This window comes from Rhincodon typus, chromosome 9 (assembly GCF_021869965.1).
Source record: "Rhincodon typus isolate 14 chromosome 9, sRhiTyp1.1, whole genome shotgun sequence".
In the NCBI taxonomy this organism is placed as follows: domain Eukaryota; kingdom Metazoa; phylum Chordata; class Chondrichthyes; order Orectolobiformes; family Rhincodontidae; genus Rhincodon; species Rhincodon typus.
Genome location: NC_063340.1, coordinates 59,091,847 through 59,118,809, shown reverse-complemented (window position 1 = coordinate 59,118,809; position 26,963 = coordinate 59,091,847). Strand labels below are relative to the sequence as shown.

Sequence of the window (26,963 nt, the reverse complement as noted above, 5' to 3'; positions counted from 1 at the left end):
TTGGGTGGAGTTGTACAGGTTAGGTTTCAGGGAGGACGGCTGAGCTAATAGTGAGACCCCGTATTGGGACGTGGCACCGGGTTGGTGTCCAATCGGATAGCAGCAGGCGTGCGCGTGTTGTAGGAGGAAATGGGGAAAAGAAAGAGTGGAAGAAAGTCCCAGGGTCTTGGGAGTAACTTAACCAAGAAGCAGAAAAAACATCTGCGGGAATTCGGGGAGCAACATCCCTTTCATGATGAGTGAGTCTGCCTGCTTTAAAATCACCTTAAATTGACCTTCGCTGCCAGTCTTGCACCCATGTTTCGGTCTCTTATCATCCTGAAGTGTGGTGTTGGAATAATGTGAACAGTTATCGAAGGAAAGATATACTGACATTGGAGGTAGTGCAGAGAAGGTTCACGAGACTAATCCTGGATATAGTGGAGCGCTGTTATGAGCATTGTGTGGGTTGGGCCTATACTCATTATAGTTTGAAAGAATGCGAGGCAACTGCAGTGAACCATGTAAGATTCTTCGGGAACTTGACAGGGTGGATATGGAAAGTTTGTTTACCCTTATGGGCGAGTCTAGGACCAGAGGGTATAGTCTCAGAATATGAGACCACGCGTTTAAGAACATGAGTTCAACACTTTTTTAAAAAAAGTGCAGGATTAAGCAATTCAGCCCCTCGAGCCTGCGCCATCTTTTAATAAATCATGGCTGATCTCATCTTGGCCTCAACTTTCTTTAATCTGTTACTAATGAAGAAGCTGTCTCATCACCTCCTTTAAATGTATTCGGTGTCCTTGCATCCGTTCTGTCTGGGATAGTGAATTCCACAAATTCTTGACCCTTTGGGAGAAGTAATTCTTCTTCCACTATTTTAAATCTGCTAGTGGCAAGAGGCTTTCTTCTCTGAGGCTAGTGAATCTTTGTAATTCTTTACTACAGAAGGCTGTAAGGGTAAAATCACCATTGTTCCAGACGACCATAAAACTGCTGCCTCAGTAGAGGTGAACCGTCACCAAGCCTCGGGTAAGGTTGAGAAAGTGGGACCTTTTGTGGCAACTTCAGCTGGTGCGAGGATTTAACCTGGGCTGTTGAAGTTGGATTTTTTTTTTTGCAAACCAGCAGTCCAGGGATTGTCAAAGCTGTGACATTCAGTATATTCAAGGCTGAGGGAGACAGATTTCTAATCAGTGGGGGAATTGAGTGGGATAGGGTAAATACAGGAAAGTAGAGTTGAGGGTTATCAAATTGGTCATGGTCTCATTAAATGGTGGAGCAGACTTGATGGGCTGAATGGTCTGCTTCTGCTCTGCCATCATATAATATTATGTTTGCTCTGAAATTCTTTGCCCACTGTGTAACTATCAATATCTGTAGCCTCCATATGTCCTCTTCATAACTTAGTTTTATGCCTATTGTTATGTTATCTTCAAATTTGGCCATCTTGCCTTCTGTTCCTTAAAACAGGTCATTTATGTAAATTGTAAACAATTGAAGTTCCTGCACTGATTCCTATGGCACACCATTACATATCATCAACCAGGAAAAGATCCATCTTTGCCTACTCTCTGCTAATCTACCAATCTATCCATGCCAATATACTACCCTGTATACCATGAGCTTTTATTTTCAACAACAACATTTGATGTGGCAACTTCTGAAATACCCTCTAAAAATCAGAATGCAGCAAACTTGCCAAGATCTCCTTTATATGCAACACACGTTGCTTCCTCAAAGAATAGGTTGAAAACTAATAACTTAAAATTATAAGCATGCCCTGCTAGCGTGCCTTTAACAACAGATTCTGACGTTTTCCCTATGGCAGATGTTAAACCAATTGGCCTGTAGTTTTCTGTTTGTTGATTCCTCGTTTTGACTAAAGGAGAAACATTTACTGTTTTCCAACCCACCACAATTGTAAGTTGTTTTGAAAAATAAAATTAAAATCAACATATTACCTATCTGAGTTGGAACTTATTTTGAGAGCATAGAATAAAGATGTTGCCAATAGAGTGTGGAACTGGAGGAACACAGCAGGTCAGGTAGCATCAGAGGAACAGGAAAGTTGACGTTTTGGGTGTGCATCCTTCATCACCAGTCCTAACTTTCCTCCAGCTCCACACTGTATTGACTGTGATTCCAGCATCTACAATTCTTGCTATCTCCAAATAAAGATGCTTGTCAGTTTTCAATGCCAGCAATTTACTCAGTACTACTTAGGTGATTGTAATTTTCCTGAGTTCCTCACTCCCTTTTATCTTCTGATTTATTGTTGCTTTATATCTGTTATAGAGAAAATTGTAAAATACCTGTTCAATTCGTCTGCCAAGTCTTTATTTTCCATTAGGCTATCTTGCAATTCTGTGTAATATTTAGGTATTGTTTTGCAGGATTTTGGAAAAAGCAGCGCCAGTTCAGATTGTTGATCCGGTGAGTTTTGAATACTATTTTTGTGGATTCTTGTAGTATCTGGAGGTAACACTTTCTGAAAGACAGAATGCTTCATGTGCTAGTTAAACTTAATTTTAAAAATATTGAATTAAATGGCAGCTGGAAATGAACATCTCTGGAAATGTCTAGATAAAACACACAATGTTTGATGTGTTGAGAGTGCAAGTTCTTTGCTATGAAAGTTTGATGTAACAATGATGTAGGCACTGATGTTTATTTTAATAGTTTATTATGGTTAATACTTGAAAAAAATAAGACCTTTTCACAGAGATAATTTAAAGAAACATTACACCAAGACAAAGACGACAGGTGTTAGACCCGGTTACCAAAAATCATCAGAGTGCACTCAAAGGAGGTGGAAGATTTATGAAAGAATTCCCAAGCATGGGAACATAGATATCTAAAGAAACAGCTAGCGTAAGTAGAGTGAAGAGAGTGGGAGAATGTCCAGAAAAGCCAGACAGTGTCAGAAATTACACAACACTAAGTTATAATCCAGCAGTTTTATTTGAAATCACAAGCTTTCGGAGCCTCAATCCTTTAGAAGGACTGAGGCTCCAAAGCTTGTGTTTTCAAATAAACCTGTTGAACTATAACCTGGTGTTGTGATTTCTGACCTTGTCCACCCCAGTCTAACACTGGCACCTCCACATCACAGAAAAGTCGGAAGCAGAGATTTGTGGGAGAAGTTTGGGATTGGAGGTGCTCAATGGTAAGAAAGGATAAAACCATCCGGGAATTGAACACTAGAATGAAAATTGAGATGGTGAGACAGCTGGAATCACTGTATGCTAGCAAAGGTAGGGACGATAGATACAGAGGAGTTGGTGTGGAATAGGATCTATAGCCAATAGAGTTTTTTAGATGGGTGAAAAATGTATGCATTGAGGAAGAAATTGATGTAATAGAGTTTGGAGGTGAGAATGATGTCGAGTTTTACAGTTGGACTGAGGTAATTGGGCAGGAAAACATAACCAAGGCAGTATTTGCAATGGAGAGTATACGAGTCGGAAACTCACTGTTGTTGAGCAAGGTGCCAAAAATGTAAATAGTTAGCTTCAGTCTTAGACAGTGGCTCATGAGGTTTGTACAATTCTCAGACAAAATGTCTGAAGAACATGGTGACTGCAGATATTCGTTTTTTTCACTTGTTCACAGGATGAGGGCATTAGTGGCTAGACCAGCATTTATTGCTCATCCCTAATTGCCCAGAAGGCAGTTCAGAGTCAACCACATTGCTGTGGGTTTGGAGTCACATGTAGCCAGACCAGGCAAGGGTGGCAGTTTTCTTCCCTAAAGGACATTAGCGAACTAGATGGGTTTTTCTGACAATTGGCAATGCTATTTTAAAATTTAATTCAAATTCCACCATCTGCCACGGTGAGATTCAAACCCAGGTCCCAGAGCATTCCCTGGGTCTCTGGATTAAAAGTCCAGTGATAACATCACTAGACTGTTGCGTCCCTTCACCATTCTCACTATTATTTTTGTCCAAACAGTTTCAGGCTGATAGCTCAGAGCAGACCGATTCAGAGAGCGATGCAGAATCTGATATGGAACAGATGACTGCCTACCAACATCTGTGTTCCACCTTAAAAAATGTTGCAGAGGATCTAGACTCTGGTTCTGATAGTGACAGCGAAAGTGAATTTGAAGAGGTTGTGAAGGATATGATTCAAGATGATGAGGAGGAAGAGAAGGATGATAATGAAATCAACAACAAAAATGATCAAGGAGAAAGAGGTATTTTCTTAGTTAATTCTATTTTTTTTTTGTTTTATTTTCTATTACTTGTGAGATGTGGGCATCACTGGCTGGACCAGAATTTATTGCCCTTGGAAAGGTGGTGGTGAGCTGCCTTCTTGGACCTCTGCAGTCATGTGCTGTATACTAAATGACTGAATGGGAAAGGACATTCTTAAAAATAGCAAATCCATTTTTAAAAATTAAATCAAGATCCATTCTAAAAAAGAATTATATTGTGACATTGAATAATCTGTCATTATGTTGACTATGTTTTTCATCTTTCTTCCTTGGTTGTTGCTTATTGTTTACAGATGCATTCAGTAAAGCTGAAAAGAAAAGCTGTACTACAGGGGAAAAATTTGCCAAGAGTGAGGTGGCACACAGTGATGAAATTGAAAACGACAGTGACCTCGAAACTGATTTCACTGATGTGAAGAATGAAGCTAAATTCTGTTTAGAAAGTAATTTCATTGGAGATGGAAGTCAAGGCGAAAGTGAAGAAGTTGCTTATGTAAACAGTTCTGAAGGTAAGACTTTCCTGATTTCTATTTGTATTTTCGGTAGACTCCCTTCGTTGAGTTCCATAACCTGCCACTTGTAAACTTTGACCAGGGCAGTTTTTTTCTACAATGTTAATTGACTTGAGTAGGTCGATAAACCTAAGATGACTACAGTGCATACGTTGTAGCTTAGATATTCAATATGAATAATTTTTGTTTCCATTTTCAGAAAGTTATTTTTCTTTAAACCAATAGAGCAGCCTAGCTGTCTTTGGACTAGCTGAATTCTAGTGGAATAAATAGGTAGCACAGGGCATTGCTGAAATGTGGAAGTTTAGTTATTGAACATTGACATTCTCCTAAGCTCGCTTAACACAACCTTGTTTTTTCTTTCAGACCCATTTAAGCAACATATGGACACAGAGCTAGAGGAAGATGATGTGAAAACTATAACACAGTTTCATAGTACAATACAGTCCAAGGTAATTGTCAACTAATTATTTAGCCTTTGAATTTTGAGGAAGTTGAATTGCTTCAGTTTTTGGAATTTTGGTTTCTGGGGAATGATTTATCATTAGTATTAAAGGTCAAGTGGTTAAGGACATTTGATGTACTCTCATTAAGGCAAGTAGGTTAGTATAAATAATAGAGATAGCAAGAACTGCCGATGCTGGAGTCAGATAACACCGTGTGGAGCTGGAGGAACACAGCAGGCCAGGCAGCATCAGAGGAGTAGGAAAGTTGACATTTCGGTTCGGGACCCTCTTTCAGAAATGGGCCATTTCTGAAGAAGGGTCCTGACCCAAACCGTCAACTTGTCTACTCCTCTGATGCTGCCTGGCCTGCTGTGTTCCTCCAGCTCCACACTGTGTTATCTTAGTATAAATAATGTACTTGTGCAGACTTGATGTTAAGGAGGTCATTATGCTCCAGCTCTTGACTGGTAAAACCCATCTGTAGCTATTGATAGTGCTTTCTTATTGTTCAGTGTCCATTATTTACTGCAAAAATATATTTAGATAAATTCATAATTCTGAGTAGTGGGGATTACAGACTGTGAACTCTGACAACCTTTTGATATTAGCAGAAGCTTAACACTACTTCAGTTTTGCACAAACAAATTAATACCAAACTCCCAGTTACTGGTGTTCACTGATCATGCAATTTTTTTAAAATATAAAATGAAAGTTTTTCTGTATTTGATAGTTAAGCACTTTTTAAACATTATTTTGAATTGCAGGCTTTAAGTGGGCTTTGTACAATAATTATTTAAGAACTTAAATTCTTGGCAAATGAACAGAAATTTCATATAAAATCTCCTTATTAAATTTTGTTTTGGTTGTTAAAATTAAAAGGCACTGTATTTCAAAAGGATTTTTCTAAGCCAGCACCTTTTTATTAATTTTTTTTGTCTTTTTACAAGTGGACTACCCTTGGGCAGTTAGTATGGTCCAGTCGCCTACCGAAATATTCTCTTAAAGAGTTGTCAGATGACAGTTCAAAAAATCTCCATCTCCATAAACCACTGGAAACAACATGGCCTACGGTCAATGCTCAACTCCTTTCAGCAGAGGATCAACTGAATCAACAAGAATTTTTCACACCACTTCAACAAGGACTCTTCCGTATAATAAATAATTACAAAGATTTGTATTATCCAGAAAGGACTGCTATTCAAAATGGAGAGCAAATTCGCCATGCCTATTGTTTACATGTGATAAATCACGTGTTGAAAGCAAATTCACAGGTGCTGAGCAATAATGCAAAGTACCAAGATCAAAAGGCAGAAATTGATGACCTGAGAGATCAAGGACTTACAAGACCTAAGGTAATGACTTTCTTAATATGACAATTAAAAAGCGCTAGTGACACCACATGGGGGTCATTTTCACACACTTCTCTCAGTAGGTAAAACATTGGTGTGTAATCTGAAACATTTCTAAAGAGAGAAATTTGTAGAACCAGTCTTAATGGTATATTGTCACAGGTGACTAAACATATTGTGTGGCACTCGCAGCAAGGCTGCCTTTCATCTGATCTGGAGGCCAATGTGATCAGTAATGGAAATGTGGGAACCAAATTTAATATTTCCAGATTTATGAATGAAACAAAGCTAGGGAGGATATTGTTTTGTGGGGAAGTTGTAAAGTTATTTTAGGAGGATTTGGGCAGGCTTGGTGACTGGGCAAGAACATGACAGATGGAAAATAAAATGGAGAAAAAGTATGGTAGGTTGATAGGAGGAACAAAAGTGTAGATGTACAAAAGGACCGAGGTTTCGCTGTCAATAAATCACTGAAGGCTACTTATAGGTTGCAGTAAGCTGTTAGAAAGGCTAATGAAATGTTAGCTTTTATTGTAAGGTGGTTTGAGTATCAGAGTAGTGAAGACTTGTTTCATTTCTACAGAAGCCTGGTTACACTGCATCTAGGGTAATGTGTGCAATTTTGGCCTCCTTTTCTCAGGAAGGAAAGTGTAGCACATGTTCACCAGACTTTTCAAAGCAGTGGGACCGTACTGTTATGAGATTGGGCTTATATTCTCTAGAGTTTCAAAAAAATGAAAGGTGATCTCATTGAAACCTACAAAATACTGAAAGGGATAGACAGGGTAGATACAGATAAGTTGCTTTCCTGATTAAAGAGTCTGTACCCAAAGGTACAATTTAAAATCAGGGGTGCCACTTAGGACTGAAGTAAGGAAAAGTTATATCAGCTGGGGCATTTTGAGACTTTAGAATTTTTACCCAAGAGTTCTGTGGAAGTTCAGTTTTTGAATATGTTTAAGGTAGAGATTGTATTCCTGAAATCACTTTACAGTTTCTTTTTGTATTTTTTTTTTCCTAATCAAGGCCCTGCATAATTCTCAGAGTAAAGAAAAAGAAAACTGCTGATGTACAAAAAGTGTTTTATTTTCTTGCTTTTCATTTCCTAATCCAAATAATATCCATATGTTACAATGATCCTTAATCACTTTTCTCACATAATCAGAAGCTGACAAGGCCAAAAAAAAGTGGATAGGAGAAGACTGTGCTGCCCTTTCTTTTTCTTTGAGGTTTTTGTTCCAGTGCTGGAGCTGATTTACTCGCTTTCTTGGAACAATGATTACTGTTTTTATAAGTTTTGTATTGTTTTTGGAACTTTTTAAAAAAAAAAAATCAAAAAATGATACCCTAAGCAGGAGACTAAGTTTTGGGAGAGCAACCAAATGGTGAGGTCAGAGACTGAAGAATTCCCAACGGCTCTAGACATCAGCAAGCAAACATCAAGCAGTGCATTTTCACAGCTGACTGACTGACTGTGAAATCGCAAAAGTATCTGAAGATCAGTTGGGGGAAAAAAACAAAAGGCGCAGTTTCACAGCTGACCTTGGGAAACCTAATACTGGAATTGTGTACTGCAGCTTGGAGAGATCAGTGATGATTTTAGAGCCTGATCAACTAAGTGTTTGATTTTAAGATTTATAAACTTATCTTCATCTTATTTTTTTTAGTAATTATATAATAGTGAGTGGGGTGATTTTCTTTTAACGTTTTATCTGTCTCTTTATTGATTTTAAATATAATGATTAAGTTATCCCAGAGCAGTGCTCTGAGCAGTAAGACTGTGCTAACGCGGAGTTTTTGAGCAGTGTGTGTTGTGTTTGTTTGTTTTTAGGTATTTTTTGCATCTGTAGATTAAGGGGGCAGAGGTGGCTTTTAGAGTGATATGCTCTTCCAGTTGGATGTGGGAGATCAGGGAGCATTTCAGTGTTCTTGGAGACTGTCTGCAGGAAGCATGTTTGGTTGCAAATCCTATTGGATCACATGGATCGGTTGGAGTAGCAGTTAGAGGCAATGAGGAATTTACAAGAGTCAGAGGGTGATGGATGGCAGTATCAAGCAGATAGGAGATTCGCAATTGCAGTCAAGCAGATGGATTACCACTAGGACAGGAAGAAGAGGTAGGCAGGTAGTGCAGGAGTCCGCTGTGGCTATCCCCCATCTCGAACAATTATGCTGTAAGGGGCAACGGCTTCTCGGGAATATAGCACTGACAGCCAGGTTTCTGGTATTCTGATTGATTGGCTGTACAGTAACGAGGGGTATATCCGGTTCCAAGCGATTGATTATGATAGGGGTCTCTCTGGTCATGGGCACAGACATTTCTGCAGCTGTCAGAGAGACATCAGAATGGCATGTTGCCTCCCTGGTGCCAGGGTCAAGGATGTCTCAGAGCAGGTGCAGAATACCCAAAGGGGAGAGTGACCAGCAGGAAGTCATTGTATACGTTGGTACTGTTACCACGGGAATGGCCGAACCCTTCCGATAATTAAACTAAAACACAAGCCCTAATCTGTTATGATGGGAGTAGGGGTTCCCCCTCTAATAATTACACCTGAAACACTCAGAAGCTCGTCTTTCCCCTCGTAATTATTAAAAGAGTAGCTAAAAGAAAGAAAATCCCTGATCTCCACTTTGCAAGTAACAAGAAACAATCAATTTATTTATTTAACCCAACAATGAACAAATTAGAACTACTAACCAACAACCTGGTTCACTAATGTCCTTTAGGGAAGGAAACTGCCACCTTTACCTGGTCTGGCCTACGTGTGACTCCAGACCCACAGTAATGTGGTTGACTCTGAACTGCTGTCTGGGCAATTAGGGATGGGCAAAAGATGCTGCCTAGCCACCAACATCTTCATCCTGTGAATGAATAAAGGAAAAAAAAAATTCCCTCCTATAGTATTAACTACTTCCTAACTGGTCTAAGTTCCACAGGAATGCTCTTTAAATAAAGACAAGTCCCACTAATATAAACCCAATTAAGAAGTAATAAATTATAACATCTCCAAGTTCGCACAGACTGTCATCCCCACTCTCTTCACAAACACCTTTCTTCCGTTAATTCTGCTGTCAGGGATGTGTTATCTCTATAATTTCTTCAGTGAGGACTTTGAGCTAAAATACCATGGTACCTTTTGATTAATTAGATGGGCTTTCTCTGAGAACTGAATGGTGCTAACTCTGGCAGGTGGCAGTTCTCTCTCCCCGATTTTCCACATGCCCTCGTCTTATACACCCATAGTGACATAATCAAGTTCTTTATAGTTTGTTTTCAGGTTGTCAACACCGTCAGGTTTAAATTCAATTGGCTTTGAATTGCTGAGTTTCGTTTTAAATTAATTGACCACATTCAAACTCATTGTCACAACATCAAAACAAGACTACTGTTTCGCCTGCCACTTGTAAGGCTTTTTTGATAGACTTGTTTCACTTTTTGAGGCTCTCTGTACTGGCAACTTCAGCTGCTGCTCACAGACATGCATTTTTTTTAAATAATATTCGAAGTGCAGACAAAGCACAAATCTCTTAAAGGAACCATACATTTTTAGCTTCCTGCCTTCCACTTCACAATTACTGTATCCAACTTCATAACAGTACCTATGACGTACGTAGAGAAAGGGTTGAGGTTCTGCAGAGAATATGTAGGAAATTAGGCAGGAGGTTTAAAAAGTGGGACCTTTAAAGCCTTGTTGATCTTTAAGGGACTCTATTCTCTCCTTATTACTCTTTTGTCCTTTAATGTTTGTAGAATCTCTTTGGATTCTCCTTAACCTTATTTGCCAAAGCCATCTCATGTCCCCTTTATGCCGTCCTGATTTCCCTCTTAAGTATACTCCTACTGGTGAAAAGGATTCACTGGATCCCAGCTTTCTATACCTTACATATGCCTCCTCCTTTTTTCTTGACCTGAGCCTCAATTTTTCAAGTCATCCAGCATTCCCTCTACCTACCAGCCCTGCCCTTCATAGTAACAGGAACATGCTGTCTCTAAATTCTCGTTATCTCATTTTTAAAGGCCTCCCACTTTCCAGCTGTACCTTTTTTACCTACAAACAGCTTCATCCAATCAACATTTGAAAGTTATGGCCTAATACTGTCAAACTTGGCCTTACTCCAATTTAGAACTTTAACTTTTAGATCTGGTCTAGCTTTTTCCATTGCTATTTTAAATCTAATAGAATTATGATCACTGACCCCAAAGTACTCCTCCACTGACACCTCAGTCACTTGCGCTGCCTTATTTCCCAAAAGAAGTCCTGTTTTGCTCTGTCTCTAGTAGATACATCCACATAAGAAAATTTTCTTGCACATACTTAACAAATTCCTCTTCATCCAAGCCCTTAATGTTATGGCAGTCCCAGTCTATATTTGGAAAGTTAAGTTCTCCTACCATTACAATCCTATCTGAGATCTCCTTAAAAACTTGCTTCTCAATTTCCCACTGACTATTGGGAGTCCTGTAGTACTGTCTCGATAAGGTGATCATCTGTTTCTTATTTCTCAGTTCCACCCATATAACTTCACTGGACGTTCTCCCAGGAATTTCCTCCCTAAGTACAGCTGTAATGTTATCCCTAACCAAAAATGTCACTTCTCCCTTCTCTCTTGCCCTAACCTTTCTATCCTTCCTATAGCATCTGTACCCCAGAACATTAGGTTGCCAGACCTGCCCTTCCCTGAGCCACGTTTCAGTAATAGCTATGACATCCCAGTGCATTATTTCCAACCATGCCCTGAATTCATATATCTTACCTGTTAGGCCTTTTTGCATTGAAATAAGTGCAATTTTATTTTTTCAGTCTTACCTCCTTCTGTGCCTTGTTCTTGCCTGCCCTGACTATTTGACTTGTTCTTACTCCCAACTATACCAGCCTCAGACATATCTCAGAAGTTGCTGGAAAAGCTCAGCAGGTCTGGCAGCATCTGTGAAGAAAAAGATCAGGGTTAACATTTTGTGTCCGGTGACTCTTCCTCAGAACCTCTCAGAACACTGGACCTGAAACGTTAACCCTGATTTTTTTTCTTCACCGATTGCTGCCAGACCTGCTGAGCTTTTCCAGCAACTTCTGTTTCTGTTCCTGAATTACAGCATCTGCAGTTCTTTCAGTTTTTACTCAGACTTATCTCTCTTGTCACTATCTCTCTTTGGGTGGTGCCCCCCATCCTGGCCCAAAAAAACCATCCCAAGTAGCACTCTAGATACCATCCTGTTCCAAATCACGGGCAACCCGCCCTTCTGATACAGGTCACTTCTACCCTAGATCTGGTTGGCGTGGATGAGTTGGATTGAGGGGTTTGTTTCCTTGCTGTATGACTCTAGTTCACTAAATTCTACTGCTTCTTGTATTTGTATTGCATTTGGAGATTTTAGACAGAGTTTAAAAGCCCCTGAGGTGGACCAGTCTGCTAATTGGAGAGGCAGATGGCATCTCAGTGGCCATTCCAGGCTCTTCCAACCTGATTTAATGTCAATTGGATGCTTAACTGTTGACAGCTGAGTCCTTCACATCTTCAGGCAAACTTCACATCTTCAGGCAAACGTCTCATCTGTGAGAGCTGACAGCCAATGTGAATTTGACAGTTATCTAGTCCCACTAGTGCTATTGTGAGAGGTAGCCTCTGCTGGCACTGCAGCAAGGTCCAAAAGCTGGATCATCACTGGAACTGTGAAGGAAAGGTAGGTGAGACAAGGCAGCTGGAACCAGTCAGTGGCCTCTGGAGGGGAGTGAAATTAAAAGGAAAACTAGATTCTTCCCTCAAGCTTGGCCCTTGATGCTAGTGGGTTTCTCTATTATGTACAGATTACATAGTAGGAAGAATCCTCCTCTGTCCATGCCTGCCAAATTCTACCTGGTGGGTTGCCCAAGTAGCCTGGCACCCCCACACTGCTTATAGAATATCAGATGGTTTAGGTCTTTAATGACAATTGTGGCCAATTTGAGTGCCCAAACTACCTCCAAGTGGGAATGCCCATTATATCCCTCTGCCAGGTTGGAGAGACATAGCTCTGTGTTATCCATTAGACTTTTACAGATGTACTGTATGTGCATTGCTTGAGAAGAGATTTTTGTTTCCTGAGACCGCTAATGCATGATATTTCATTGCCATACTTATCCTACTTATTTTTATTTTGTGTGACTAAACACGTTTCCCGGTTAAATTGATGGTCTGAGTTGCTGTGCAAAAAATGAGTAGCAATTTATTGTTTGAAACAGACAATGCTTTACTTTCAAGTGTGTGAAAATTCTTAAATATTTTATGCTTTAGCAATGATTCATCTGAAAAAGTAGACTCGATGTTACTGTTTAAATAAGGCTTGCTTAGTCAGAACCTATTTATTGCAGTTTAAAACATTAATGAAGTTCATAAAAATTAATATCATCAGTACAGTGAATATAAATGTAAAGAAATTGTATACAAGTTTTCAAGTAATGTTGATGACCCATGAGCTGAAATTGACCATACAGCATTACAGTTGGTACCCAGTAGTTTTAATTGTGTGCAAAGTATTCAGTGTTCCAGCCCTTTTTTTTTCACGTTGAAAAGCTGATTAATAAAATAATATTTAAATAAAAATGTTTTACTAAAATTGCAACATACATCCTTAGGAGCGAAGTGTATTGAAATGTTTGCGTGCCTGTAAAAGCGATAAATTTGTAATTAAAATAGGAGAATGAGATGTTGAGTCAGAGGCTCATAAATATATTTTAAAATGTCAGAAAACAGAAATATTTGGCCCAGTGGATGTATACACTCCTGATATTTCTGGTTGCGTAATTTCTACAATTATTTGTGCCATTGATGTGGTTTGGAGTAAAAACTGACACAATTAACTTAAAGCATTATATACTTCGGGGCAAATGCTTACTGCCTTTGCTTGACATTTGGTAAATTATTAACCAATTTATATTAAATAGGTCAAGATCACTGCAATAAGGAGTGAGAAATTTCAGTCATGGGTGCTAACTGTTTAAGAACATTGTTCAATATAACTGTAAGGCCTTGGCGTTTCCTGAATTAACAATTGGTTTGGTGGGAGGCTGACCATAAGGGAGCATATCTGGGTATCGCCTTCCTAATGGGAAACCGAAGACCTGTTTATTACACTTCCTTTAAATTTAACAAGAAAATGTTTTTATCTCCCAGGTACTTATTGTAGTGCCATTTAGAGAGTCAGCTTTAAGAGTGGTACAAATCTTGATTAGTCTTCTTGATGTGAAAGACAAGCTGGAAGTGAGCAACAAGAAAAGATTTAAGGATGAGTATGGCTCTCGTCCAGAAGACAGACCACCAAATCTAAAACGACCTGAAGATTATGAAGCTATTTTTGCTGGCAATATTGATGATCACTTCCGAATAGGTATGGCTGTGTTTCCTACCAGAATGCTGGAGGTTTTAGCCTGAAGGTGCCACTCCACATTGAGCATGGCTAACCAGGAGACTTCCCAACTCTCTCTGGGTGTATTGGAAGGATTTACAATAATCTGTTTGGCACGTTAGGAAAGCACCTTCTGCGTTTATCAAGTCCTAGAGTGGATTTGAACTCAAAAACTGACTTAGAGGAATGCTGTGCCATGCAACACCACTCCCCTTCCCCCACTCTTAAACTGAATTAATTGACCTTGACATGAACATTGCTAGTGATATTCTGAACTTTTAATTTGGTATGCTCTAGATTTTATGGTAATAGTCAGCCTTTTGTTCTCTTTGATAGCTGCAACCCACTAGTAAACACAAGATGTTGCTTTTCTGCCTCCAATTTGTCCCTCCCTTTGTGTTTTTGAACTAATTTTACAAGTGGTGGACCTTCAGCATGTTGTCCATGTAGTATTCTTTATTAAAGAATTGAATTATACTTTTTCATCACGATTTGGTTGAGAGAACTGAGCTCATTTGTAGCATTCTGACTGCAGTTGTCCAATTTTGCAATTGATGGGACACCACTTGGGATTGCAGGGTAGACACTATAAATCCATTTGCTGTGTTTTGTTGCTGAGGGAGAAGTAGCGAGAATATGCTTATTATTCATAAATTAATTTGTGTATTTGTTTCTCTTAATCAGGTGTGGCCATCCTTCGTAGGAGTATGAGATTGTATGCACCATTTTATTCTAGTGATATCATCATTGCTTCTCCCTTGGGCTTGCGGACAATAATCAAAGCTGAGGGTGACAAGATCAGGGATTTTGATTTTCTCTCTTCCATTGAAATATTAATTATTGACCAAGCTGATATCTATCTAATGCAAAACTGGGAGCATGTTGTGGTAAGAAATATGTCCCAATGGTTTTGTTTGACGGATTATCTGGGGGAAGAAATGCATTTTGTTTAGAATATAAAATTTATTTTAAGCATAATTTGCCATCATTAATACACAATATTCCTAAAGTTGTTTTGTTTAAATTAGTTTAACATACTGGTTGCCAAAATAATGAAGGTACATCCAAATGTGATAAATTTGAGTTTATTTCTTAGCTTGTGTTAGTGTTTCAACATTGAAATTAAAGTTGAAGTCGCTCTAATTTTATACTTAATGAAAAATTGTGTAATTTAAACCAAATAGCCACTGCTGTCTTTTCATCAAGTATGCCTAGATGAAGGGATTGGAGAAGGTTTAGTCATCTTTACCAAAACTTCCTATGATGTTATTCAGCTGCTTCTAAAACAGTAATAACGAGTTCTACAGGCAAAGAAATAGCAAAAGGATGGTAAATGGAAGAATGGACTAATAAGGAGCCAAAAGGAGGATTTATGCAGAAGAAGGAAGCATGGCTGAAGTATTGAATGGCATTTGCCCTTGCCAAATAGATGATTCATAGGTCATGGAGGAAGCAATTTAGATTCTGTTCTAAAGAAGGTCTCTGAACCTGAATCATTAAGGTTGCTTTCTCTCCATAGACACTGCCAGACCTGCTGAGTTTTTTTCCAGCAATTTCTGTGTATGTAATTTAGATACTTGAATGGTTTAAAATTAATGAGGAGGTAGCATGGGATAGGATGTCAGTACTTAAAGTTGTCAAGACACAATGACCGGATGAAATGAATCCAAAATACTGAGGGACATGCAAGTGGAAATTGGAGAAAGCCTAGGCACGATTTTATGATAAATCTGAGATTCAGGGGTAGTGCATTTTTGGTCAGAAAAGGAAATAAAGATACGCTGTGCAGCTACGGACCAGTCAGTTTAATCATGGAAGTCATAAATCATAGAATCCCAACTGCATGGAAACAGGTCATTTGGCCCTTTGAATCCACACTGACCCTCCAGAAAGCATCCCACCCAGACCCACCAATTTATCACAGCCAATCCACCTAACCAGCACATCTTTGGACTGTGGAAGGAAGCTGGAAGCACCTGGAGGAAACTGACACAGACATGGATAGAATGTGCAAACTCCACACAGACAGTGGCCTGAGGCTGGAATCGAACCTGGATCTCTGGCGCTGTGAGGCAGCAGTGCTAACCACTGAACCACTATGCCACCCTAGTGGTAGGGATGCTTCTGGAAATGATAATTTGGGGCAAAGTTAATAGTCATTTGGACAATTGCTGGTTAATTCAGGAAAGACAGCTAGGATTTGTTAAGGGCAAGTCATTTAACTGACATGTATGAATTTTTGATGAGGTAACAGAGGGTTCATGAGAGTAATGCTGTTCAAGCTTATGTAGACTTTCAAAGGCATTTGATAAAGTGACAGCTATCACACTTGAAAAGGTTAGAAATCATGGAATAAATGGGATGGTAGCAATCTGGAAGTGAAATTAGCTGAGTGACGACAATGATTAGTGATTAATACATCCTTTTCAACAGGAGGAAAGTTTATGATGGAGTTCCCTAGGGATCAGTGTTAAAACCCTTTGCTGTTCCTGATATGTAATGATACAGGTAAAATCACTGTGGTCCTGCTGGGCCATAATGTTCTGTCATTAGAGAGAAACAACTAATGATGGTTTAACCTGGCACTACACTTCAGGCGAAAGGAGTGGCTGAGAAAAAATCCTTCCTGGCAATTTCAGCTGGTGAGGGAATTGAACCTGCACTCTTAGTGTCATTCTGCATCACAGTCCAGCCAGTTGAACTAACCAACCCCGAAGAGGTAAAGTTGCCAATAGTGCCAGAGGACCATAGGGCTACGCTCTCATTAGAGAGAGACAACTGGTGGTGGTTTAACTGGAGGGTTACCACACCATAAGCAAGCGGAGAGGTTGAGAAAGAGAGTCCTTCATAGTCATCTCATTCTTAACAATCTGGATGATGGTATTCTCAGCACAATTTCAAAATTTATGAATGATAAAAGGTACATATAAAATGCACTGGGAGATGCTTGACATGTTCATAAATCATTGAAGGTGGCAGAAGAGATTGAGAGCAGCTGTTAAAACACACATCTTCCTAGGATTCATTAAGGACACAAAAGCAAGGAAGCTATGCTAAACTTGAATTGAAAGCTGGTTCAGCTTCATTTGAAGTATTGCATTCCGTCTGAGCAATGCACTTTAGAAAGGATGTGAAGGCGGTAGAGAGTGCAGAAAAGATTGACTGGAGTGATTCTAAGGATGAGGAACCTCAGTTACTTGGAGAAGTTGAGACTGTTCCCCTTGACAAAGAAAAGGTTGGGAGGAAATTTAGTGGATATGTTTCTGTCTGGACAGAGTAGATAGTGGGGGGAAGCTGTTCACATTTATGGAAGGATTGAGAAGAAAAGGGTACAGATTTAAGGAAGTTGGCAGACCAAGCAATAACAACATGATGCCCACTATGTGAATGTTTAAAATGAATCCATAGGATGTAGGCTTCGCTGGCTGAGTCAGCATTTTTTGCTCATCCCTAGTTGCCCTGGAGAGTGCTGGTGAGCTGCCTTCTTCAACTGCTTCAGTCCATTTTGTGCAGGTACACCAAAAATGCAGCTAGAGAGCGAGTTCCCAGATTTTGACCCAGTGATGCTGAAGGAATGACAATATGTTTCCAAGCCAGGATGGCAAGTGGCTTAGAGCAGAACTTGCAGGTGGTGGTGATCCCATGTATCTGCTGCCCTTGTCATTCTAGTGCTCGTGGGCCTTGAAGGTGCTGACTATAAATCCTTGGTGAATTTCTGCAGTGCAATCTGTAGTTGGTAGACACTCGCTACTACTGTGCATCAGAATGCTTATGATGTGGTGCCAGTCCATTGGCTTGCTTTGTTCTGAACGGTGTCAAGCTTCAAGTGTTGTTGGATCTGCAGTCATCCAGGCAAGTGGACATTATTCCATCATACTTTGAGTAGTGCCTTGTAGATGGTGGGCAGACTTTGGGGCATCAGGAGATGAGTTACTTATTACAGGATTACCAACTCCGACCTTCATTTGTAGCCACAGTATTTATATGACTGGTCCAGTTCAGTTTCTGGTCAGTGACAGCCTCAAAATCGTTGTGGGGGCCCTCAGAGGACAGGCATGAAGGGGAAAATGGCCATCTGCAGTGTAAGCATGCTCTGATTCAATTTAGAACAGCTTCTATCACTAGCGTTAGTGAATCTAGCAAGAAAATAAGATTTCTTTGTGTAATCTGAATGGGGGTAATAAATAGATATGGTATTGGATCAGTACTGCAGAGGCGAAAAAGCTTGGCATATCTCACTGTGTCGAACACTGTTAATATCATGGCTACATCATCTAACATTTCTTTCTGTCTTTACCTTGTTAACGTGACTCACGTGCCAAGACAGACACATATTCAGAAAGCATAGTACAATTTTTCAATGATTCCTGTATACAAACCTTAATATGGTATAAGTTCAGCTATTTTCAGTGCCGTGTTCTCGCTTGTTGCAGCATCTACTGAAACATCTTAATCAGCAACCTCATGAGCCACATGGAGTGAATTTCTCCCGAGTGCGGATGTGGAATCTGAACAATTGGTCCAAGTATTACAGACAGACTTTGATCTTCAGTGCATTTCAGGATCCACAGATTAATGCTGTTCTCAGTAAACACTGTTTCAATTACAGAGGACAGGTTTGCTCACTTTGAATTTTTTGTTATTGGCTATTTTAGATTTTGGGGAATACTATTCAATCTGATTTGTAAAAGCAAAATCCAGGGCTATGGGAAGAAAGACAACAGACTACAATCTTAAGAAGTCTTAGTGATCTAACACAGACACAACATCCAGATTGCCCTCCTGTACTGTAATCAAGCAGTAATTCTAACCAAATGCTACTTATTCATTATTGGCTGTTTTGGATCTGAGCTGTGCTGTATTTAGATTGACCCTGAAGAAACAATTTTCTACAATCTCAGTGCCTGATTAAACTGCAGAATAAGTGATCGTTTTCCTGTTATTGTTTCCTGGATGATGAGGTTTTACTTCAGAGGTACTTCCCTAAACAACCTCCATGTATCCAACGTCAATAAAGGCAATTTTACTTGATTTAATATGTTCTATGTGAAGTCACCAGGTAATTTTCAGTGTACATTTTGTTCCATTGTGGGGAAAGGTTTTTCTTCAAAACCTAGAGGGCATAGGTTTAAGGTGAGGGGGGAAAAGTTTAAAAGGGACCTGGGAGGCAACTTTTTCCACATAGAGGGTGATACATATATGGAATGAGCCGCCAGGGGAACTGGTGGTGGTGGGTACAATTATTACATCTACAAAACACTTGGACAGATACACAGAAAAGAAAGGTTTGGAGGATAAAGCAGGCAAGTGGGACGAGTTCAGTTTAGAAAACCTGGTCGGCATGGATGTGATGGGCTAAAAGGCCTGTTGCTGTGCTGTATGACTGTAAACCTATATATCACCTTGATAAAGTAGCACATTTTGAATAGTCATTTTCAAATTTCCAATCAGTCCTGTCTGTCATGACTGTTGGCTTATGAAAGCCTGGGAAAACTGGATTGGGTCTATATCTGTATTTTTCATTCCACAAAAAGAAATTTCAGCAGGTAGTTTCTTATCCACTACATAGCTATGTTCGAGTGTATTGTCTAGGGAACTTGTATGATTTATATGTTGCTATATTTGTTATACAGCATATGGGTGCACTAGTGCACTGCTTCACCAAATTCTCAACAGGACAAAATTGAAGATTTTGTTCTTTTTTTTAGGTGGTTGTAAGTAACCTACCACAAACTGGTTCAGTCTGCCATGTTGTTGTGCAGTTGCCACATGTTTTCCAGCGAGTAGATGTGTTCAGCTTCGCGGGTCTGCCTGATGCAAGGTAATCTATTAAAGTTAGAGATTCTTTACAATTTCTATGTGCACTGAATTGGTTTGAATTATATCTTCAGTATTATTGTGGGGTTCAATTGTGGGATGGTCTTAGATAAATGGTGCGCTTCACCATTTCAGCCACCAATAGTCAGTGTTCCAAAGTCAAGCAGCACCAATAGATGCATTGTAAAACTCCTGTTAGAGGCTTCAATTTCAAATTTGGAAGAAAATCTGTTTGATTTTTCCAGTTCTTACTACAGTTATCCTATTGTTGTCTGAATATGCTGGCAGTCTGTGGAGGGTCACATAACTATGTGTTGCAGGACAAAATTCTTTATGAATTTGGGACTGATTGAGTTTATAGAATCATAGAATCCTTAGTGTGGAAGCAGGTCATTCAGCCCATCAAGTTCATACCAACCCTCAGAAGACCATCCCACCCAAACCCACCGCCCTATCCTATCCTTATATACCTGCATTTCCCATGACCAATCCACTCAACCTGCACACCTTTGGACCGTGGGAGGAAACCGGAGCAAATCCATGCAGACATGGGAAGAATGTGCAAACTCTACACAGACAATCGCTCAAAGGTGGAATCTAACCCAGGTCTCTGGTGCTTGAGGCAGCAGTGCTAACCATTGAGCCACTGTGCCTCCCTAAGTTCATTGCAGAAAATCTGTCAATCTCAAACTTGAATATAATTTAATTGCAAAGTTCCCATAACCCCCCTGGGTGGATAATTCAAAGATTCATGACCCTGTGAGAAAATAAATTTGTCCTATTTCCATCTTAACTGAAGCACCCTCTGTTCTGAAATTATGCTCACTAGTTCTAGATTATAACAAAGTTAAAGTTTTACTGTGTGGAAAGAAGCCCTTCAGCCTATCATGTCCTTACCTATCCATTCTAATCCCATTTTCCAGCATTCGGTCTGTAGCCTTAAATACTATGTTCGGAGGAAGGGTCACTGTATCCAAAACGTTAACTCTGTTTTTTCCTTCACAGATGCTGCCAGACCTGCTGAGCTTTTCCAGCGACTTTGTTTTTGTTCCTGATTCACAGCATCTACAGTTCTTTAGGTTTTTATTATAGCGTTTTAAGTGTTCATCTAAATACTACTAAAGTGTTGAGAGGCTCATATTGATTGCTGTCCAGTACTCTGGCACGCTTGTGGCCTGAGAGGATTTGAAAATTAATTTAAGAATGCCTGCAGTATTCTCCCCAGCTTCCCATAGCACCTTGGGATGCATCTCATCTGGGCCTGGGAACTTATCCACTTTCAAGCCTGCTATGACCGCTAATAGCTCCACCTTGTTAATAATGATTTGTTCAAGTTCAACACAGTCTCTCTCCCTGATTTCTATCCCTATATCACCCTCCTGTAAGTGAATACAGACGCAAAGTATTCATTAAAAACCTCATTTCTTCCTAACGAACAAACTGTTTGTCACGTGGTTTGTAATGGACCCAACTCCTTTGTTTGGTAATACTCTTATCCCTAATATACTCTTTGAAGATTGCTTTATTTAACCCAGTAGTGCTTTCTCATTCCTCCTTTTTTACTTCCCTAATTTCTTTTTTTAAATAACTCCCTGCACTTTTTAACGGGATTCTGCCGTTATGAGCCCACCTATCTGCCATAAACTTCCTGTTCTTCCTTATCTGATCCTGTACATCCCTGACTTACAGGGTTCTCCCAACTTCTTGTTACTACCCTTCATCTTTATTGGGAACATGTTGGCTCTGTACTCTCTCCGTTTTGTTTTTGAATAACTTAATGTTCTGATGTAGGTTTTCCTACGAGTTGCCACTCCTATTCCACTTTGTTCAAATCCTGCCTTTTTATTAAAATCAGGCTCCCCAATTCAGAATCTTTTACTCCCAATCCATCTTTGTTCCTTTCAATAACTACCTTGAATCTAACTGAGTAATAGTCAGTATCACTCAAGTCTTCCACCACTGATGCTTCTACCTTTTTGAGTGTCTTTGTTCCCTAAACTTAGGTCCAGCATTGCCCCTTCTCTTGTAGGATTTTCTGTGCACTGGCTCTTTTGGATTCATTTTAAGAATTCCACCTCCTCCAAACCTTTTACATTTTGTCTAACCCAGTTAGTATTGGGGAAGCTGAAGTCTCTTACTATTGTTGCCTTATTTTGCACTTCTGAGATTTGCCTATGCATGTGGCCTTCTACCTCTCCTTGACTCTGAGAAAAACCATCTACTCAGGATCTACCCTGTATATCTTCCTCAGAATCTTGTATGTTTCAATAAGATCGCCTTCCATTCTTATAAACTCCAATTCTTCTTTTCCGCATAAGACGATCTGTTCAAACCAGGAATCAACCTAAAAAGCTGCTATGAACTACCTTCTGTGCACTTCCTCCAGTATAACCACCCTTAAGAGGTCCACATAATCAATGTAGAAACACACTCAAGTAATAGAAATATAATGCAGGGCGTATATACATCACTTCAATAGTTTTTTGTAGCATAAATCACTTAAATATTAGGGCAACTTTGCATTAAATAAAACTTAGCAGTAGAGAGCCTTCTCACTCACACTCTTGACTGACTACTTGGGCATCACGGAGATCGTGATAATACAGTAAACTTCCAGTACTTAGTAAACTGGCAGAAATAATATATCTTGAGAGTGCCAGGTCATAAGGTGCTGGTCAAGACAAAGTTTACTGTACTGCAATATTTCAGTAGTCTCCTTCTATTTAAGTAATATTTTACTTTTCCATTCTTTCTACTGGAACAGACAACCTAACATTTTCTTGCATCTTCCATCTACCAAAATTTTGCCCTCTCTCATAACCTCTCTGTATCCACTTCCAGACCATTTGTCTTCAAAACTTGCTTTCCTACCATCAACCAATTTGGCTAAAATATGCTTGGCCCATTCACCCAAGTCATTGATTATAGATTTCAAATAATTGAGACCCTAACATTGAATCGTGTGATACACCATCGGGTAGTTTTCCTGAAAGTGACCGATTTCTCTCTACCATTTGTTTTCTGCTTGTTCGTCAGTTCTCTATCTGCCCGAACATATTGCCCCCATCATGGGCTATTGTCCAGTAGTCTTTCTAAATGACACTTTGTCAAACGCTTACTGAAAATCCAAATACACAATATGCCAAGTTCTTCTTTATCCATTATCCTTTAATAAAAAGATCTAATAAAATTATGTTTACTCTCTGTAATTGTATTATAATTTTCAAAATATCCTACTACTACCCTAATTATGGATTCCAGTAGTTTTCCAATGACAGATGGTACACCAACTAGCTTATAATTTCCTGCTTTCTGGTTTTTCCTTTCTCGAATGGCATGTTATATTTATGGTTTACAACCCACTCGGACTTTTGAAGCATCTAGGGAAATTGAAGATTACAGCTGATGCATTCCACGATCCCTGCAGCACTTCTAATACTCCTATATAGACATTGAGACCAGGAGACTTGTCTGTCTTTAGTTACATTCGTTTGCCTAGTACTTCTTTGCTTGCAATAATTATTTTATATTTCTCCCTTCCCTTTGCCCGTGATTAATTATTAGTAAGCTTTTAATGTCTTCTACCATGGAGATAGATATAAAATATTTGTTCAAAGTCTCTGCCACTTCCTTGCCTTTCAGTAGTAATCTCCAAAACTCATTCTCTAAAAGATCCGTATTTACTTTAGCTTTTCTCCTACTCATCATATATGTACAGAGGCTCTTGTAGCAGTTTTTATTATTTCTTGCTAATTTTTATATGTCTGCTACTCCTTACCTACTATCTTACCTTGTAATCTGTTTGCCAAGTCCATTTTTGCCACCTCCTATCTTCATCCTGTTGTAAGTGTTTTTGATTAATACTGTAGTTTCAGACCCAAGTTTCTCATTGTGAAACTGAATGTGATGTTTGCATTGTTCTCTGAAGGATCCATTACTATCTGCTGATTCATTAAACCTGTCTCATTATCTATTGTCAGAAGATAGCTTGTTCTGCCATTGGTAGTTCTTGATTCAGTCACGGATGTGGATATAGATATAATTGCCTAGGACAACAATTATTGTCTGTTCCAAACTGGCCTTGTGAATGTGTTGAACTACCTTCTTGAACTGCTGCATTCTACATGGTGAAGATACACCCAGAGTACTAATAGGGGGAATTTTGACCCAGTGACAGTGAAGGTGAACTGTATGGCACAAATTATCAAGAAATAACAAGGGCTTGTAAGAAAAATACTGCTGTAATTGTGGCCAACTTTTAAGATTAAAGTAGATTAGACAATTGGATAGGATGAACATATTTGATTCTAGTGTTTAATATCATGTAATTTTTTAAAATTTTTTTTTTGTTTGCTCTAAGGTTTGAATTCTTTATCAAGAATATTTTGCCTCAATACAGAGAAGCGGTTATGTCCCACACCTTAATTTATGTACCGATATACTTTGATTACGTGCGACTGAGAAACTACTTGAACCGTGAAGAAGTAAATTTTTCTCATATTTGTGAATACAGCAAAAAATCCACTATTAATCGAGCAAGACATCACTTCCTGAAAGGGGAGAAACCTTTCCTATTATTCACTGAACGTTTCCATTTTTACAAAAGGTAAGATTCCTGTAATTCAAAAAAGGTCATAGTTTTGCACAGTTTCATTGTTTACCCATGCTCTCAGTAGAGATTGAATGCCTTTTTTTAATATGTGATGTTCACCGTGTAGACAATTTTCAGTCGTGCAGGGTTGAGCAGATTTATGCCAAAGAATGAATTTACACCCACTGGATATAACAAAATGTTATGTTGAAACCAAGTGCCAGAATTAAAGGTCAATGGGCACATTTATTTGGGTTAATTAAAATGAGCTATTTTGCATTTCCTTTCAACCTATTTCTAATCAGAAGTTGAGAATTGGTTGCAAACAGTGACCAAAACAGACACAATTCTATAATTAATCAAAATGTGTCCTCCTCTTAACCAATTCAATAGAAATTCTCTTCAAGTTAAAAATGTTTAGTTTGGGACAGTTTTTAAAAGCGGTTTTAAATATGTAGAACTAACTTTTTTCAACAATTGTATTGTTGGTAGTTCTAGCTAATTAGTGTTGCTATAGTACAAAGTAATCCTGCATTGTCAAGCAATCAACACACAAAATGTATATTCATTGAATTGTTCGTACAACGTTTTAGAGTAGATTTGTAGCTCAGGTTGTGGATGTTGTGGTTGGTTGGCTCACCAAGACAACACCAAGATCCTGGGACAAGCAAAGCAGGGACAAGCACAGGAATTCCTAGAAGCCTAGTACTCCATGAAGAAAGCCATCAACAAACAGCTCAACCCCATATACACTTCCACTGTGAAGGAAAACCGTAAGTGGGGTAATCCAGCTCAACGGACTCCGGAGTTCAAATAACAGGCGGGAAAATGCAACAGCGCTTCGTCGGAGGCTGCAGGGTAACGAAATGTCTGTGGAAAAACAGTGAACTGGCTCGGTGGGCGAGCCAACCAACCACCATTGTTCATACATTCAGAATATGATGTGATTTGACATGTCTATTGTGGGTTCCCCTTTTGAATAATTCTAAATCTTTCATAACACAGGTACACAATAAAGGGCATCAGACATCTTATTTTCTATGAGCTTCCTACATATCCACATTTCTACAGTGACATTTGCAACATGCTAAACCCAGAAAATAGGGGCGATGAAGCAACATGGACTTGCACTGTTTTGTATTCCAAGTATGATGCTCAGAAGCTGAGTCGAGTGGTGGGAGCAGAGCGTGCTGCACAGATGATTCAGTCTAAAAAATCAGTCCATTTGTTTGTAACTGGAGAAGACACTTAACAAATTGAGGACTAGCAATATTGAACAATTTTATAATCAGTGAAGTCATGAAATTTGAAATGATTACAAAATGCTGCAATGCACAGCAAGTCAAGCAGCATCAATGGAGAAAAGCAAAGTTAATGTTTCAGGTCAGTGATAATCCATTCTTTTTCTATTTGCAGATGCTCCCTGACCTGTTCAATATTTATACTTTGTCGTTATTCTACACTGTTTGCCTTTTTAACTCCAAGGATTTAATACTCAGTTGATCTTTTTACATCCATTAATGTAAATAATGGCACGTCATGATTTTTAATTTAACTCATGGCTTTCTCTGAAACCTCCTAAGTATAAGACTATATTCTGGAAACACCGAGATTAGATTAACAGAAATAAACAGCAATCAAACAGAATTCTAATGCTTTCAAATAAACTGTGGATTTGTTTATAATTTTCTGTAATCGTTGTCAATTGTACTACTTCTATTAAAAACTGTTTTAAATAGTCTTCAATCTAATTTTGTATTCTCTGAAATCTTTTGGATAACCTTAGTTATGAGCGATGTTCTATAAATGCGAGTTAGTTCCTTTCTGACAACACCACCTTCCTACTGCAGAAGTATCTGGGGAGGGCAGACCACACCCTTATTTTCACATCAGTCAGCTCCATGTTCTGAAAGTTGAAAGTCCAGAATCTCAGACAGCAATCTTGACAGCTGCTGTCAAAAAGTAAGTGAGAGGTTAGGGTACTGAGATAGTAAGCTTCCAGGCCATAGGGTGCCACATACATAGGGAAATAGGGTGAAAGGTGGGAAGAGGCCCAGGTAAATGATGTACGTGGGTTTATGCACGTGCAGGCCAGGAGTGTTGGGCCTGGAGTAGGAGAAGAGGTGGTCGGGTCCGAGGCATAAAGTGTTGTTGTCAGGCCCTGGTGGGGAAGGGGTGTCGGGTCATGGTCTGGGAGGTGTAAGGGGAACTGTGTTCAATAGCTACTAAAGAGTCAGTCTAGGTATTTAATTGTCTAACTTTTCATGAGTAACTACTTACTTTCAGCAGAATACTTCCAGAAGCTTTCACACATGGAGGTGTTGCTCAAAGTCGGAGGAGGATTCCATGGAGTTTCCATGTGCAACTCTCATCGAAAATTTAGAAACTGTCCATTGGAAAATCTAGGCTAGTGTTTATGATGTTTTGGCTTCATCTCTGATGCGTCATGATGTAATATTTATCTATGTAATACAATTCACTTGTCAAAATTCATTGGTTGCATTTTATTTCATGCCCTTAATGTGAACCTGAAATTGTATAATTTTTTTAATTTTAATTGACCCTCCCCACTTAACCTTCACATTATGCATCCTGTTCAGATTTTGTTCTATAGCTACCGACCACTTCATTATTATCCAAGACGCAATTTTGCATGCAAGACCC

The 26,963-nt window shown here is 39.2% G+C and overlaps 1 protein-coding gene across 3 annotated transcripts; it reads left to right on the top strand.

Moving 5' to 3' along the window:
* utp25 (UTP25 small subunit processor component) lies at positions 1 to 26,791 on the top strand. Of its 3 annotated transcripts, none has more exons than XR_007262847.1 (13): positions 1 to 239; positions 2,379 to 2,418; positions 3,939 to 4,182; positions 4,497 to 4,712; positions 5,082 to 5,167; positions 6,109 to 6,513; positions 13,660 to 13,873; positions 14,576 to 14,778; positions 18,325 to 18,507; positions 19,600 to 19,712; positions 24,069 to 24,314; positions 25,305 to 25,682; positions 26,589 to 26,791. XR_007262847.1 is itself a non-coding variant. In XM_048600785.1 (12 exons), the coding sequence occupies exons 1-12, from the start codon at positions 130 to 132 to the stop codon at positions 25,549 to 25,551; spliced, it is 2,307 nt and encodes a 768-aa protein (XP_048456742.1). In that variant the 5' UTR covers positions 1 to 129; the 3' UTR covers positions 25,552 to 26,416. The 3 variants fall into 3 exon arrangements, 1 of the variants encoding a protein (XP_048456742.1); XR_007262848.1 differs by having other exon boundaries at positions 26,586 to 26,791; XM_048600785.1 differs by lacking the exon at positions 26,589 to 26,791 and having other exon boundaries at positions 25,305 to 26,416.
* The last annotated feature ends 172 nt before the right edge of the window (positions 26,792 to 26,963 follow it).